The sequence below is a fragment of the Myotis myotis genome, unplaced genomic scaffold, assembly GCF_014108235.1.
Source record: "Myotis myotis isolate mMyoMyo1 unplaced genomic scaffold, mMyoMyo1.p scaffold_m19_p_15, whole genome shotgun sequence".
Classification (NCBI taxonomy): Eukaryota; Metazoa; Chordata; class Mammalia; order Chiroptera; family Vespertilionidae; genus Myotis; species Myotis myotis.
In genome coordinates this window covers 38780279-38797581 of record NW_023416319.1, presented here as the reverse complement: position 1 = coordinate 38797581, position 17303 = coordinate 38780279, and the positions used below count along the sequence as shown (strand labels likewise).

At 37.7% G+C, this 17303-nt stretch overlaps 1 protein-coding gene across 1 annotated transcript in view; it reads left to right on the top strand.

Moving 5' to 3' along the window:
• The window catches only part of CTNNA3 (catenin alpha 3), a 1292302-nt gene that overhangs the window by 272702 nt on the left and 1002297 nt on the right, over window positions 1-17303 (top strand). Inside the window, exon 6 of the mRNA XM_036336865.1 lies at window positions 14077-14340. Coding sequence (XP_036192758.1) covers window positions 14077-14340 — 264 coding nt within the window. The remainder of the gene's footprint in view (window positions 1-14076; window positions 14341-17303) is intronic.

Below are 17303 nucleotides of genomic sequence, written 5' to 3'. Positions count from 1 at the left end.
CCTTAACCTCCTTATGCTTTTCCATCTAACTCCTTTAATAATTCTGATTTATCCACCAATTTTATTTCCTTTAGCACATTATTATTTAACAATTTCCAGAGAGCAGAGGACATTAAAGTGCGTGCTTATTTTCGCTCTGTTTGTATTTTCTCATAGCGCTTGGTTCAATGCACTGTAAGAATAACTTGTTTATACCTCAGAACGCTTAAAACTTGATAGGATTGTTAACCTGAGTTGTTTCTCTTTTCCTCAATCAGGTGGATCTGATTATTGATTAATGTACTAACTTTCTGAAAAGCATGTTGAATATGGGACATCCTTAACTTCTTTCTGCTCGAGGTCTTGCTTTGTGCTGGGGAATGTATTTAGAAATTAGATATTTTCTAGACCAGCCTGAGATGCATAGCAAAAAGCCCTGAATGGCACACTTGCATATAAGTGCTAAAACTATCATCACCAGGTTTCTAGAAGAGGCTAAACCAGAACACTTTAAAGAATATTTCAGAGGCAATTCTAGTTAGCTTAATTGGGAACACAGTTACAGAAGAACATTTGCATTCTAGACTGAGGATATCTTAATTTTTTGTCATTGTGATTTCCTTTTCAAAAATTAGAGCTTTTATCTCATGGAAATGGGCAGTATTTTATGGCAGTCACCCTCAAAATTTTCTGATGTCTTCAAAATGCTGTTATTAATTCATTTCGGTCACTCTGTACCAGCTCCTGTATAAGGCCCAGGGGATGAAAGAATTAAGATATTAGTTTGGTCCCAATAGAAACCCAGTTTGGTGAGAGACAGATGTGTCAATGAATAGCTATAGCAAAGGGTAATGGTTTACTATGTGCTACATCAGTGCTGTTTAAGCGCTTATTGGAGCACATGATCACATCTGTGGGCAACAGAACATGAGAATCCAAGATGTCTTGAAGGATGAATAGACAATTACGAGGATATGTGAGGGGAGACTGGAACATATTCATGCAAAGGCAAGTGTACAACCTTATGTGATTCTATGTAGCAGGAGAAAGGGGTTCCTGTGAGAGAACTGGTGGAAGTGAGATTGCAGAGTAAAGCTGGAATCAGACCATGCTGGTGTATAATAAAAACTACGAGCTTTAATATGTGTGGATTAGCAGTCACTTGGAAATTTTAAATTGGGGAGTGATATTTGAATTTTAGAGAGACTCCTCTGATGGTAGAGAAAAGATTGTATTAGTCATAAAGTTCTGTCTCTTGTTAAATATCTCTAATTTGTTCTCTTCCCCTGTATTCACAACCACTTCTTTAAGTTTTAGCCCTAATAATTTTTCCTCTAGACTAGTATTGGTGGTGAGAACAAGTTTATATATTGCGGAAGTATTTAATGAGTAGAATACCAGATCTTACTAAATGATGGAAATGAGGGAATGGAAGAGTCAGGGTATTCCTCCAGGTTTTTGCTGTCAGCTGGATATTGAGGTCTGAGAATGTGGGAGGAGAAAAATATTTGGGGATGTGTGTAAGAAAGGCAATGGGTTCAATTTTGGACATGTTTGAGACCCAACGTGAGTTATGCACCAGGAGCTCAGAAGAGAGTTAAATGTCTATCAATTGCAATTTGGTATTCAGTGTCCTTTAAGACGACAGGGGGAAACATTTTAATTGGCCAATAGTTTGCTCTATAGAGAAAGGTCAAGTAAGAAATGCTGGAAAAATGTTTCACATTAAATCATTTAACCTCATTAACACCCTATAAGATAGGAATTACTGTTCTAATTTTGTAGCTGAAGTAAGGTTAATTACTCTACTCAGAATCTCCTGCTATCGGAGTGTTTTTGTGTTGGAATTCTAACCCCAAAGCTCATGCTCTTTCCATTATGAGACGGACTCTCTGCCTTAGAGTTGCTCAGCACTTGCCTCACTCCTCTTTGTTTTTTGAAGGTTCCTCAGGCCCAGGGGCATGCATTGTCTACCTTTCCAATCCCTTCCAAGGTCAGATACACATATGGTATGCATTTAAGGCATGGAGACTGCATTCACAAGTCTCACAGAAACATCTGTGCTAATACTTTAGAGCAGAGGTCAGAAATTCTTTTTTTGACCATTTTGGAATTGAAGTTTTTTAGATGGAGCAGACACTCTATAGCGTATGAGGGCCTCACCACTCCCTATTAACTTACAGCTAGCATTTTCTTACTTCCTTCTTAGAATAAACACCTGCGTTTATAGCCTTAGCTTTAAAGTCAAACCTTAAAACTGGTGTTTCAAGCTTGTTGAATTAGACAAAAAAATCAAATAGTTCTTTCCCTCCCTCTGGAAAGAGCAACCATTAAACTATCATTACTCAGATGCCAAATTTAGAATGTTTCCTTTATCAGAAAGAGATTGAAATAGTCCGGATGATACTCATAATTTCACTCTTTCTTCATGTACCTTGGACATCACACTTTAATTTCTGGTCTTACACTTTTGGCCTGTGGTTTTCTTATCAGTCTTGTTCTGAAACTGAATCAAGGAGTGTGCTTCTGAGTTGTATTAGGTGTGACAAGTGTTCATCATGAAGACATGCCTGACATACTTATCCTGTGTTGGGCCACCATAGAACCAGAGGCTAGTAGGAAAGTCCTTTGACAGAGTTTGGGAGCAGATGTTGAAGCTACTGACAACACCACAAATAGTGGTAGGTAGAAAGACTGTTAAGACAGGAGCCAACCCAAGATCCTATTTTTGGCTGAACCATTAAATGAGAAAGTGAATACAGAATGAGTGTCAGAAGCACAATATCTGTGCAGCAAATGTTGACTTTCTTAAACACAACGAACCCACCACTGTTTATTAATCTTGTCTGCCTTTGGCCACATGTCCTTTTCCTCTTTCAACAATTAGCAATCATATCACTTTTCATATCTCCTAATGGGATTCCTTGTGAAAGAATGACTGGAAACATATTAAACAGGATAAACCACTACATGTATCGAAGGGATTATTAATTAAGTTGCATGAACATACTTTTTGCTTTCTGAGATGCACCAGAATGAGAAAGGGTGGTCTATTTCTCTGAGTCACAGAAGCTTAAAAATGAAGAAATTGTGAGGATAATGATATTTCTTTCTTTTTTTTTTATTAACTAGGTGTTAAAATCCAATGTAATACACATAGGTGTTAATTAATCTACACTTGAGATGAAAAGTTTTCTGATTTATGGATATTTGAATTTTGTTAGATTGAGTGATGAAATATACACACAAATGGGAGGGAAGCATGAAGTACAGCAACTGGATCTTGCTGAAATAGCTCATTATTTTTCTCTTGTTCCATTTATTCCTTTTACTTTAGTTGGATGGTAGATGACTTCAGATAGAGTGTATTTTTTTTTAGATATAAATTCAGTGTAGATAATAGACTGATGTGATACATATTGTATTTGCTTCAGATGGGTAGAAAATGAGCATAGTGCATTTTTAAATTTATATATACATTTTCTTGACTGACACGATAGTCTGCAGTAGAAAACATTAAGTAATAATGTTTTCCTAGGAGGTTTCCTTGGAGTTATTAATACTCACTTTGGTGTATTTCACCTACCCAAGATATACATCAATAGCCCAGAATTCATACCTTGGAGATATCTTAATACTATTATTATATAGTTTCTTAGTTTTCTATTTGAATTTGAAGAATTCTTTTTATTTTCTTCTTTATTGAGTTTGTGCTTTTAATATGAAATGGGAAGTGGGAAATAAAGGAAGAAAAACAGTAAAGGCCTTGCTGAGCTATTCCACTCGGGAAGGGATACAGCAGCTTAATAAAGTTTCGATTGTAAAATCTTTGCAGTTTTTTTCAATCTTTATTTTTTCTCTCCAAACTTTCTTTTTATCTGTACAGTCTCCTCTTGTTTCACCATCTTCTATCCCTCAGCTCAGTGAACACTAAGTATTCCACTTCCTAATTTATGCTGGAGAAAAACATTTCAATTAGCAGGTGTTTGCACTATTTTGTTTTCCGATAGAACACGAAGCTGCCCAGTGACCAGCGAAGCAGTTAGCAGGCAGCATCTTGGCAGAGAGAAGAGTGGGGATAGAAGCCAACCAAGGATGCAGTCCAAATAGCAGAGTATCCGTGGGGCTTTTCTGCTGTACATCTTCTTAGTCATAAGAAAACAAAACTGCTCGTTGTCAGCTGCCTTCCTCCCCCTACCAGAGTGGTTTTGTCAGCTCCAGAAACCTCGCTGAGACACCTGGAAGGAAAACTCGGTCCTTTGCATGTTGTTCTGCTTTGTTGAGCAGAGTATCTGCTGAACTGTTCTCCTCCGCAGGGATGTAGCTTAGTAAGGAAGTTTTCTCTGACTCTCTGAAGTGAGGGTTTGTTCAAGGGCGCGGGGAATCACTTTCTGTGAAAATCCTTTAGCTCTGCCTTTTCCGATGGCCAGGCTGGGGGAAGCTTTCTTTTCTTACTTTTATTTTACAAACATTTGGATGTTTTTCTTTCCCCTTTTAAATAAAAGCCCTTAAAGTGGGTAGAAGATACTTGCAGATGGACAGTTTATCCAATGTTCTCATCCTTCCTTTAATATCATGGGGAATATGGCACCAGGGCAGGTCCACAGCCCATTTATACCAGTGTTCTTTACGAGAAGTCATGAACTGTGAATATTTACTTGGCTTTACTAACATTTTTGTTTGTTTTATTTTATGTAAACTTTTTTATTGAAGTAGAAGATACAGTCAGAAACTTGCACAGCTTTGTAAGCACACAATCAATGATTTTTTTCCAAGCTTAATATACACCCATGGAACTAACCAGCACCCAGAGCAAGAAACAGACAATTACCAGAATCCAAAATACCTCTTATGCCCCTTTCTGGTTCCTAATCACCCCTCAAGAGTAACCTCATTTATGATTTTTAAAGCCATAGATTAGTTTTGCTTGAGTCAGACTTTATACAGATGGAATCAAACCATACATACTCTCTTGTGTCCGTTCGGTGTTTTCCATTTCATAGTTCATGTGGTTGCATGGAGCTGCATTTGTTCATTCTCATTACTTTGGGTTGTTTCCAATTTGGAGTTATTACAAAGAATGCTTCTATGAACATTTTTGCATATGCCTGTTAATGAACATATGGGCACATTTACACTCGTGTAGATCCTCTCCTAGGAGTGGAAGAGTGGGCTTGTGTGGTATATAAAAATTCAGTTTCAATAGATACTATTAGTTTTCCAAAATAGTTGTTTTAATGGCTTCACTAACATTTAATGTAAAGAGAAGTGTAGTTTAATTTTACTCTTTAGCTTTCCATGGCATTGTCAGGCACAACTTTGCCCAAAGTCCCTAGGTTACATATGTTTTCCACAAATTTCATTTCCTAGATTAATCATATCCACACATTTTACTTATTCTGAGCCTAAATACCCCTTCTTATTCATTTGTCTAATTGTTTCTTAAAAAAAAAACTAATTAAGCTTTTAATATGAGCCATATAATAGCAGATAATGGGATTAACATAAGTAAGCTATAGTGATTGCATTTATGGGAATTATAATGAAGTGAGGGAGACAGCAGTAGGAACAAATATATTTTCCATTTATTCCACTCAAATCTAAAATGATACTTTCTCAATCTGCTGTTTCTAGATTTAGTAAAAAAAAGCTCATTAACAACTTGTCAAATTTATTCCTGATTTTAAGATTTTTTTTATTATAGTATGTCCTCCAATATAAATTTCCCTTTCTCAAGGTGAACAGATCCCATATTTTTAACTCCTTGATATAGAAATCATTCTGTCTTTCCAAATTGGTTAAAAAAACCCAATACCTTTAATTCTCTTTTCTTAAAGTATCTTGGCCATAAATATTCACAGTAATTCAAGTCCTAAGCTTTAGGGTTTGCATGTGCTTTTTTGCTTGCTTGTTGGTTTTTTGAGAGTTTAGTATTTTTTATATTCTTTGTGGTGATTTACAATGTAAATTTGGCCTTTGGGGCTAGAAAATTATCAGGCTCATATTCTCAATAAATAATTTGTGCTGATTTCTAAATTCTTTTTACTGTAACATTCATCCAGGGTGAAGGCCCTGTAGCTTTTGCACTATGGGTTGGTGATTCACAAATCTCTACTTATAGCTCTGACTCTCTCAGTTCTAGATCCATGTATAGAGTATTTTCCTTTGACTATTATGCTGGCATTTTACATTTGGCAGATGACAAAATGTATTTCACCTTTCTCTTCCAAACACATTATTTATTCTGTATTCCCCATCTTGATGAATGCACCACTATGTACACAATTGCTGAAACAATTTTCTAGATGCTTCTAAACACTCTCTCTTTAAATCTAAATGTCAGTTTTACTATTTTCATCTCCAAAATATTCCTGGATTCATTCTACTGCAGTCTGGCCATTGTGTTCAGCATTCAAACACCCATTGTTGTGTGGATTATTCCCTGATCTCCAGGACTGCAATTTCATTCTCCTTATTTTTATTTTTTAAATTAAATATATTGAGGTGACATTGGTCAACATGATCATATAGCTTTCAGTGTGGGTTTCTGTTACAAGATCTGCATATTGCACCATGTGCCTATCACCCCAAGTGAAATCTTACATCACCATAGAGTAGGACCTCCTTTTCCTCCCCCCTTCCCTCTGGCAACCACCACACTGCTGTTTTATACACACATATAAGAAAAATCATATGGTTCTTGTCCTTTTCCATCTGACTTATTTAGCTCAGCGTAATATTCTCAAGGTCCATCCATGTTGTTGCAAGTGGTAGTATTTCATCCTTCCTTATGGCTGAATAGCATTTCATGTGTATATGTGCCACATCTTCATTGAGTAGATGAAAGAGAATGAAATTTATCCAGTACTCAGGTAAATTTCATTCTCTTTTATCAAAGGTGATTGCTAGAGTAACCTTTGAAAATACACATCTGAGCTTATTGCTCTCACAGTTCTTTAGCAGGACACATGAGGAATCTCCTGCTTATCTTTCTAGCTGGATTCATCTCCATTATTACTTAGGTCTCCTGTACAGGAATACCTTGCTTGATTCAGAATCACTCTTGTGCTTCATAGCTATGGTATTTTTTACAAACTGAAGGTTTGTGGCAACCCTGCTTTAAGCAAGTCTATCAGCACCATTTTTCAAAAGCATTTGCTCACTTTGTGTCTCTGTCACTTTTTTTTTAATGTTAATTTTTGAAAGTATTACATAGGTCCTCCTTTTTCCCCCCATTAACATCTTCCAGCCCTCTCCCATCCTCTCTTCCCCCTCCCCCTCCTGCCCAGGCTCTCACCACCCTGTTGTCTGTGTCCACTGGTTATGCATATATGCATACAAGTGCATTAATTGATCTCTTTCCACCCATCCTCCCCTGCCTTCCCCCTGAGTTTCGACAGTCTGTTCATGCTTCTATGATTCTGGGTCTATTTTTGATCATCAGTTTATTTGGTTCATTAGATTCCACATATGAGTAAGATCGTGTGATACTTATTTTTCTCTGACTGGCTTATTTTACTCAGCATAATACTGTCCAGGATCACCCATTCTCTGCCACTTTTTAATAATTCTCACAATATTTCAAACGTTTTCATCATTATTATATTTCTTATAGAGATTTGTGGTCAGTTATCTTTGATGTGACTATTGTAATTGTTTGGGGACATCACAGATATCACCCATACAAGTTGATGAACTTAATAAATGTTGTGCTTCACCTATGGGCTGTCCCAGTCTTGCTTCCTCTCCTCGGGCCTCCCTATTCCCTGCAACACAACAATAGTGAAATTAGGTCAATTAATAACTCTACAATGGCTTCTAAATGTTCAAGTGACAGAAAGAGTTACACATCTCTCACTTTAAATCAAAAGCTAGAAATGATTAAATTCAGTGAGGAAGGCATGTTGAAAGCTGAGATGATACCAAAAACTAGGCCCCTTGCGCCAAACAGCCAAGATGTTAATGGAAAGGAGGAGTTCTTGAAGGAAATTTAAGGTGCTACTCCAGTGGGCACACCAATGATAAGAATGTGAAACAGCCTTACTGTTGACATGGAGAAAGTTTTTGTGGCCTGGAGAAAAGATCAAACCAGCCACAACCTTCCCTTAAGCCAAAGCCTAATCCAGAGCAAGGCCCTAACTCTCTTCAGTTCTGTGAAGGATGAGAGAAGTAAAGAAGCTGCAGAAGGAAAGTTTGAAGCTAGTAGAGGTGGGTTCATGAAGTTGAAGTAAAGAAGCCGTTGCCAATAACAAGGTGAAGCAGCAAGTGCTGATGTAGAAACTGCAGCAAGTTGCCCAGAAAATCTAGGTAAGGTAATTAATGAAGGTGGCTACACTAACAACAAATTATCAATATACATAAAACAGCCTTATATTGGACTTGCATAGCTATAGAGTAGAAGGTAATGCTTCAAAGCCTCAAAGGAGAGGCTGACTGTCTTGTGAGGGCCTAATGCAGCTGATGACTTTAAGTTGAAGCCTATGGTCATTTGCTATTCCCAAACTCTACGGCCTGAAGAAATACACTAAATCTGCTCTACCTGTGTTTTATAAACGGAACAAAAAATTCCTGGATAACAGCACATGTTTACCACATGGTTTCCTGAATATTTTATGCTCATTGTTGAGACCTGCTTAGGGGAAAAGATTCAAAATATTATTCCTCAGTGATAACACACCTGGTCACCCAAGAGTTCTGATGGAGATGTATGAGATTTATTGTTGTTTTCATGCCTGCTAACACAACATTCATTCTACAGCCCATGGATCAAGGAGTAATTTTTACTTTCATGTCTTATTATTTAAGACATACATTTTGGAAGGCTGTAACTGCCATAGACAGTGCTTCCTCTGATGGATCTGAGTAAAGTAAATTGAAAAATTTCTGGAAAGGAGGATTCACCATTCTAGATGCCATTAAGAATATTTGTTATTAATGGGAAGAGGTTAAAATATCAAGAGCTTGATTTGGAAGAAGTTGATTCCAAACCTCCTGAATAACGTTGAGGGGTTCAAGACTTCAGTTGAGGAAGTAACTGCAGTAGTTACTGTAGTGGTGAACATAGTAAGAGAACCAGAATGAAAAGTGGAGCCTGAAGATGTCACTGAACTGCTGAAATCTCATGATAGAACTTCAATGGATGAGGAGTTAGTTACTTCTTATGGATGAGCAAATAAAGTGATTTCTTGAGATGGAATCTTCTTCTGGTGAAGATGCTGTGAAGATTACTTCTGGTGAAGATGTGAAGATGACAAAGGATTTAGAATATTACATAAACTTAATTGATGAAGTTGTACAGACTTTGATAAGATTAACTCCAATTTTGAGAGAAGTTTTATTTACTGTGGGTAAAATGCTATCAAACAGTATCACATGAAATCTTTCATGAAAGGAAGTGTCACTTGATGCAGCAACTTCATTGTTATCTTATTTTAAGAAATTTCCAGGGTACCCCAACTTTAGCAACCACCACCCTGATAAGTCAGCAGCCATCAACACTAAGGTGAAACCCTCCACCAGCAAAAAGATTATCACTCAATGAAGGCTCAGATGATGGTTAGTATTTTTTAGCAATAAAGTGTTGTTTTTTAAATTAAGGCATGTACATTGTTTTATTAGATACTAGAGGCCTGGTGCATGAATTCGTGCACAGGTGGGGTCCCTCGGCCTTGCTGGCAATTGGGGCCAGCCAGCTGGGGTAAGGGACTGCTGGAGGTTGGCTGTGGGAGCGCACTGACCACCAAGGGGCAGCTCCTGCAGTGAGCGTCTGCCCCTTGGTGGTCAGTGTGCGTCATAGCTACCGGCCAGTCATCAGGTCATCCTGTCTTAACAGCCGCTTAGGCTTTTATATATATAGAAAATACTGTTGAATACTTAATAAACAAAACTTTTATGTGCACTGGGAAACCAGAAAATTCCTGTGACTCAATGTATTGTGATACTCACTTTATCGCTTCATCTTGGAACCCAACTGCAGTATCTCCAAGGTATGCCTGTACTTGCTGTGGTGCCACCTGCTGTGGTCTGCATGCTCTTTGCTCTCCTGCCTCAGGTCTTCACACATGCTGTTTTATTTGCTTGTTTTTTTGTTCTGCTTTTTTTACAGGAAAAACTCCTACTTATAGTTTAAGATTCACCACCTCTGATACATTTTCTTTAATTTCCTCAAGCTGAGGGACTTTCATCTATTTTAACTCCCATATAAATTTGTTTCCCCTTCTGATCTATAAGCTCTTTATCTTTGCATTTCTAATATCTAGTGAACTGTCTGATGTGCAGTGGGAGCCAAACAATATTTGTTGAATGAATAGTTGAATTAATTAATTGATCGCTTAGAGCCCTCCTTTTTTTTTAAAAAAAAATTGATAATCCCTAAATATATTTTGTTCTGTTGCCAGAGTTAAAACTCATATGTTAATTTTCTATCCACTTGCACAGACTTGTGAGTTCTTCTTCTTTCTTTTTTAATCCCATCTGTGTATTTCTTCATCAGCTAGAAGCCTTTAATGTCCCCTTCACTTAGAAATCTCATGTGAGATTTTACTTTCTGGAGAAAAGTTATTAAATAAGTATAAATACTGAGGAGCTGAATTCTTTATACTTCTCCACCCAAAGAAATCCCTAAGTAACCCTATCATTTAGTTCCCATTTTGGCCCGGTTTAAGATTTTAGCATACTTAGACATATGAAGCTTTGAACCATGGTATTACCAGTTAAAATTAATAAAACAAACATCACCACAACCTTTTATTTAGAAGGCTGGCATTTATTAATTCCCCTTTTGTTTATGTGCCTACTTATTACATTAAATTTATTCTTTGGGATGTGCCTTAGGAGAAATGATCTTGCCTTCTGTATTTTCCTTACCTTCAACTCTATAACCTGCCTTTCTTTCCCCCACCAGCTGCCATAGTACATCATTTTTGTTATGTTCATTAAAACTGTCCTTATCGCAGTTTACTGTTTTGGATATCAGTGCTCATTAAAGATCCTATAATTGCCTTGGGCAGAGATAATTAAGCTTAGGATCAAAAGCCAAAAATATATTTGGTTTTTAAATTCCAAAGTCCCTGCAGCATTAAAGTCACCATAATTTACTGTTAGATATACATAGCCACCATCAGAGTAAAAGAAATAATATTTTTAACTTTTGCTTTCTTTGTAATAATATATGTTCACAGACTTTCTTCTTTCAGAAACTACCTAAATGTTGACCATGGTATTCTAGATAAAGAAGTATATGTTATGTGTATGTCACGTTAGAGGGAATTATGTAATACATTTTGATTATACTGTAATATGCAGAGACTTTTCTTCAGCTCTTTCTGAATATTTATACTTTTTATTGTTATTCTTCTGAGGAGTTGTGTGTCCTTTCAAAACTGTAATTTACTTGTCCTTTCAAAACATTAAATATTTGTCTAAGTTTTACTGAGCTAAATGTAGGTGGTGATATAAAAATGTGGAGAATATGAAAATCACTAAGACCATCACAGGACAAAGACAGTATTCCTTAATAAATTTAAGGAATAAAATAATTCTGTACTCTATGTCTACTTTTTTCCAAGTATATTTGTTTTCTTTCTTTCTTTTTTTTTTAATTCTCACCTGAGGATATTTTTCCATTGATTTTTAGAGAGAGGGGAAGACAGAGAGAAATATCCATGTGAGAGAATCACACTGATTGGTTGCCTCCTGCACGCACCCTGACTAGGGCCCAGGCTGGGGAGGAGTCTGCAACTGAGGGACATACCCTTGACTGGAATTGAACTCGGGACCCTTTGGTCCACAGGCCGTTGCTCTATTTACTGAACCAAACTGGCAAGGCCTACATTTGTTTTCTGATATGCTACTTACTCCGTCTTCTGTTGGCAAAATATCATTTTCCCCATTTTTATAGGTGGAAAAGCAGACATTGAAAGAATAGAGGAATTACCCAGCTCATGGTGCTAATGACAGAGATAAAACTAGAACTCAGACCAGAAATATAAGGGGAAATCATAGCGAGCGAAGAAAACCACAAAGTGTCTTTTCTTGGGTAATTAGTATGAACAGTGGGTTGACAGCTACTTCTTACTGTCCTCCCCACATCTTGTAAATCAGTTGATATCTCCCAAAGCCTGCATAAAGTAGCAGACAGCCTTTATTTTCAGAAAAGAAGGAACTAAAAATATAGCAGTACAGCCATTTATTAACTACAGGCAACATTATTCCTTGGTAACAGAGCCTGGTGGAAAAAAACATGTGAGTTGAAAGACTTAGGCTTAGAGCTTAGTTCTTTTACCAGCCTCGGAGTCTTCTTACACTAAATACCTATTTAGTTAAAGTGGTGCTTAATAACTCCAGCCTTACTGCTTTAAAGGTGTTGTGATGATTGATAAGATCTAGAAGCACTTTATAAATTGTCATTATACAAATACGAGTCCTCGTTCTTGTATAGCAAATAAGGGAATTCCTTCCTGTGCAGGAAAGATATAGCATAGTTGTTGGGATCATGGTTTAGCCGTCACACTGACTTCGGTTACGATATAAGAAACGCCACCATCTACCTCTGTCACTGGCTTAGGAACTTAGACTCTCTAAAGCCCCGTTTTCTTGTTTTTAAAATGGGGAAAATATTTATCATGAATTTTTAATGCATAAGCTATAGTTAAGGTCCCTTGAGTTAATTTTCTTTAGAATAAGCTTTCTATTTATATTAATATTTTTAGATTTTTCAGAGAATTTGCAGATTTGGTAAAGGGAGTTCCCAGCTACGCTTCCCCTGGTTCCCTGCCTTGTTAATATCTTTGATTTGCCACAAGGAACAAACTAACACTGACGGATTACTATTAACTTAACTCGGGTTTCTGTGGGCTTCACCAGTGTATCCATGAATAGCTTATTTCTTTTCCAGGATCCAATCCAGGGTTCCACATTGCGTTTGATTGTCATGTCTCCGCAGCCTCCTCTGGTCTGTGAGAGTTTTTTACTTAGTGCCCTTTTTTGGTGTGACCGTAATGGTCTTGAGGAATACTGCCCGGGTCTCATGCAGGATGTTCTCCAATCTGGTTTTCTTTATTGTGTTTCTTATGATTAGACTGGGATTGTGGGCTTTTTAAAGAGAATACTAGAGAGGAGAAGTCCCAATGTGTCAAGGGGTGCATGGTATCCCTGTGGCATCACTAATGAGGTTAACTTTTGTCACTTAATTAAGGTAGTGCTTGTCAGGGATTTGTGCTGTATCTTGAGTTAGTTTTGGCCAGCTATCACTTTTATAGGACTTCTCTCCCCTCTCTTCCCACTGCTTGGGATGCTTTTCATTTATGTTTGCTGCAACTGTCATCATAATGGAAATATTTTCTGTGACCACCAAGCTAAAGCAGCTTTCTCTTCTCAAATCAGTCTCTATGATGCATTACTTTTGTCTCTTCTTGATAGCATGCATCATTTCCTGAAATAGACTTGTGCATTGTTTATCTACTTCATTGTGTGTCTATAGGATCCCTCCCCTCAAAGAAGAACATTAGCTTCAGAACAGGGTCCCTGTAGGATTGCTCATATTCGTATGCTTCGTATCTAGCACAAGGGCCAGCATATGCTAAATGTCCAATAGCTATTTGTTGAATAAATGTCTAAGAAAGAAAGATAGAGGGTTGATTTATTAGTAAGAAAAGAGTCTAAAAGAGCAGAATGGTCGGAGGTTCAACTTAACATCTTGACTGAATTGGTTTAGTTTTCATGAAAAGGTTAAATGCAATCATCACTGTCTACAGAAATAGGTAATCAGTATCCTTATAATTCATGCTCTTATAATACACTTAAGAATGTGAGCGCCAGAGTATTTTTCTGACTTGTAAGAAAATGACTGATCTGCTCGGTTTTACACATCTGCATCACTGTGACCTTTATTTGCTAACGGGCCCAGCTTTCCTACTATAGAATTTTTAACTCTGAAGGAGGGTAAAAATAATTGATGGCCTGGATTTTAACTTATAGATGACTTCTTAGTGTCTATGATCTTTTTCATGTATATTGACAGAAAAGTAGAGCTTCTTTGTATAACTCTTTTTCCCATAGCTCATTATATGGTACCTCTCTTTTAATTTTCATCCTCAGGACTTAAAGTCTCCAAATCAGAGGGATGAAATAGCCGGCGCCCGGGCCTCATTGAAGGAGAACTCCCCCCTCTTGCATTCAATTTGTTCAGCTTGTTTGGAGCATTCTGATGTTGCTTCCCTCAAAGCCAGCAAGGACACAGTTTGCGAAGAAATTCAGAATGCGCTCAACGTAATATCGAATGCTTCACAAGGCATCCAGAATGTGCTGGCACCTCTGGAACCTCAGGCAGCAACCCTGGGAAGTGCCCTTGATGAGCTTGAGGTAAGTCAAGAGAAAGGTGAAGTGTGATTTGATGTCCCAGTGTGAAAATAAACAGAAGCGGGTTTTTAAATCCATGTAGTGGAGTTTAGAGCATGAGTAAATAAAGACCTAGTAATCCAATCAGACTCGACCATCCTCTTGTATGTTCCAATGAATTGATTAGCAGGAAAATATTCCATCAGTAGACCTCTGAGTCCTTTGCATCTCTGCCAAGGAAGCCGTGAATTTAAATTGGGGATTGGTAATTAGATTGCAATGATGATTTTATTTTCTATAAATCTACTTAGGAAATGTAGGATTTATCCATTTCACAAACACTTATTATTACTAGTGTACTTTGTGCTTGGGATGTAATAGATGACAATCCACATTCTAAAAGGGGAAAAAGGCAAACAATAAACATAGATAAGTCAATTGCATAGAATGTTACATTGAGAAAGTGAGATATTATCAAAGGCTTGAAGGAAGTGAGGGAATCAGCAGGTGGAGATCCAGAGCCGAGGCCTGAAGGCATGCCCAGTATTTAGGTGACAGAAGTGGGGGATTGGTGCGGAGAGGGAGGCGATGAGTAGATGCTGAGATCAGAGACCCAGTGGGGTTAGGTCATAAAGGGCAGGAAAGGCTTTTATTGATTGCGGCTTTTACTGATTGCGGCTTTTACATCAGAATAAATGCGATTCATTGTAAGGTTTCAAGCAAAAGAGTGACAGGCTGAGACTACACTGACTGTGTGTCAGAGCAAAGGGGAACAAAGGGAGAAGCTGAAAAGTAGCTTCCAGACAGCTACGTGCTCCAGTCTCCCCCAGGCAGGAGGTTCCAGGCTTGCACTTTACATCACCACTTGATTCCACCTCAAATCTTAGTTTGGACCAGGGTGGTATCTGTAAATGCTGTGAGGAGAGCCAACTAGATTGGACAGAATGAATGTGACCTGTGGGAGGAGGGGCGGAGTTTTAGCTGAGTCTCCGGAAGCACCCGCCAGATGGAGCTTGGGGTACAAGGTGTTATTAGGACGTAATATGTGTAAGGGGAAGAGAAGAAGATCAAGACTAAGCAGAGGAAGAAGTCTACGCCCACAAAGCCTGGACCAGTCAGAGGGAGTTCTGGAGAGAAGGTTGCTCTTAAGTGTCCCTTGTCAGGCAGAAAAGCCAGGCCTTTTGCCTCATTCAGTTACTGGAAGTCGTCAAACACTGAAGGAAGTGATAGCTAAGGGCCCGTCTGCTGTCCTCACTCCCCACAGCTGGGCAAGTCCTGCCTGGCAGGGGAATGGGCAGTGCACCTCTGTGTCTGCCACAGATCATTACAAGGTGTTGTTTTGTTTTGTTTTGGCAACTGGATGGATGAATTTTCATCAGTTATGATGGGAACTGATGATAGGTGAAGCCAGTTTTGAGAAGAAGCTCAGAAACTCAAACTTTATTTTCAACATTCAAGCATGATGTCAAGGATCATTAGCTACCCAAGTGAGACATGTAGCTGCTCAGTGGGGGCAACATTGGGTAGCACTTAGTGATGAAGGCCTGGCTCCTATCTCAGCTGTGGCTCTTACTACCCATGTGACCTCAGGAAAGTTGTTTCCTTGGACTTAGTTTCCTCTCCAATACAGGGGGATAAATCATAGTATTGTTAAAATCAGTGAGAATAATACATGTAAACATGCTTTGAGCAGTGCCTGGGACTTCATTAGTGCCCAGTAAATCTTAGCTCTCATTATCATTAGTGGAGATGACTATTTGGAGGCAGATTCTTCTATAATTAAGAAATCAACCTGATTAAAATTACTTAGTTTTATTGATACACTCAATTAAACACATATAATTCCTATGTTTTTAATTTATTACTTTCATGGTAAACATATTATTTAAATTTAGACTAACCTTTTTGTATGCTTTTCCATTAGTTACATGTTTTTAAACAGGTCACTTCATTTCTAATCCAGCATTATTCAGTTTCTAATTATTGACATCATTGTGAAAATTTATTAAATTCCCAATTAGTAGCATCTATGTGAAAATTTTAGGAACTCTTGTCTAAATAGGGTGGACTGTTTAATCATACCCCATCTTCTTTTTGTTTGCCCTGTGTAATGAGCACTCAGTAAACTTCTCCTTTAGATGCGTACTTTGTCTTCATAATAAGATTGAAAACTCCTCGTGGGCAAGACTGTTTCTTTACTAATTTTATACCAGTGGTACTAGTTGAATGTTAGGTCCCCCATAAATTAAAATGTAACTTTTCTTGATAGCTAGTCATTTAATTATTAGAGTCCCTAGAAGATAAGCATTTTAATTTATTTTTTACAGAAAATAAAACTGAGACTTGCATAAGTTATGTAACTTGCTTAAGTCAGAAGGCTGATGAGTGATCATAGCTGGGATGTGAATCTCATCTCTCTGATTCCAGAAGATAGTTCTATCTTCTGTGCTATATTCAATTTTCATTGATAGAACTTAAGGGGCTTAATTAAAATTCAACACAATTTATGCTAAGATTCTTAGTTTCTTTAAACTATCAGTTAAATTATAAATGTAACCAAGTATAAAAGATAGAATAACTTGTTAGTGAAAAGGAATTTCTTTGTACCTGGGTCATTTAAGTAGAAGTAGTTTATATTTGAGAAGGGGCTAATACAGTGAGGTGAAATTTCCTAAGCTGGACATACAGGTTTGTATATCATTTCTCACAGTGCTACACAGAATTGTGTCAGGGGATGCTTGCATAACTGGTCGAGAGAGAGAGAGAGAGAGAGAGAGAGAGAGAGAGAGAGAGAGATGGGTAGATAGATAGGTAGATAGGGAGATGATAGATAGATAGATAGATAGATAGATAGATAGATAGATAGATAGATAGATAGATAGAGGAGATAGTTGGTTGCAGCGTTAATGGGACTGGGCATAGGAGTGGTGATGGATGGAGTCTTCCTTTTCTCAAGCTATGTGGCTCATTCAGTTCTCAGGACAAGG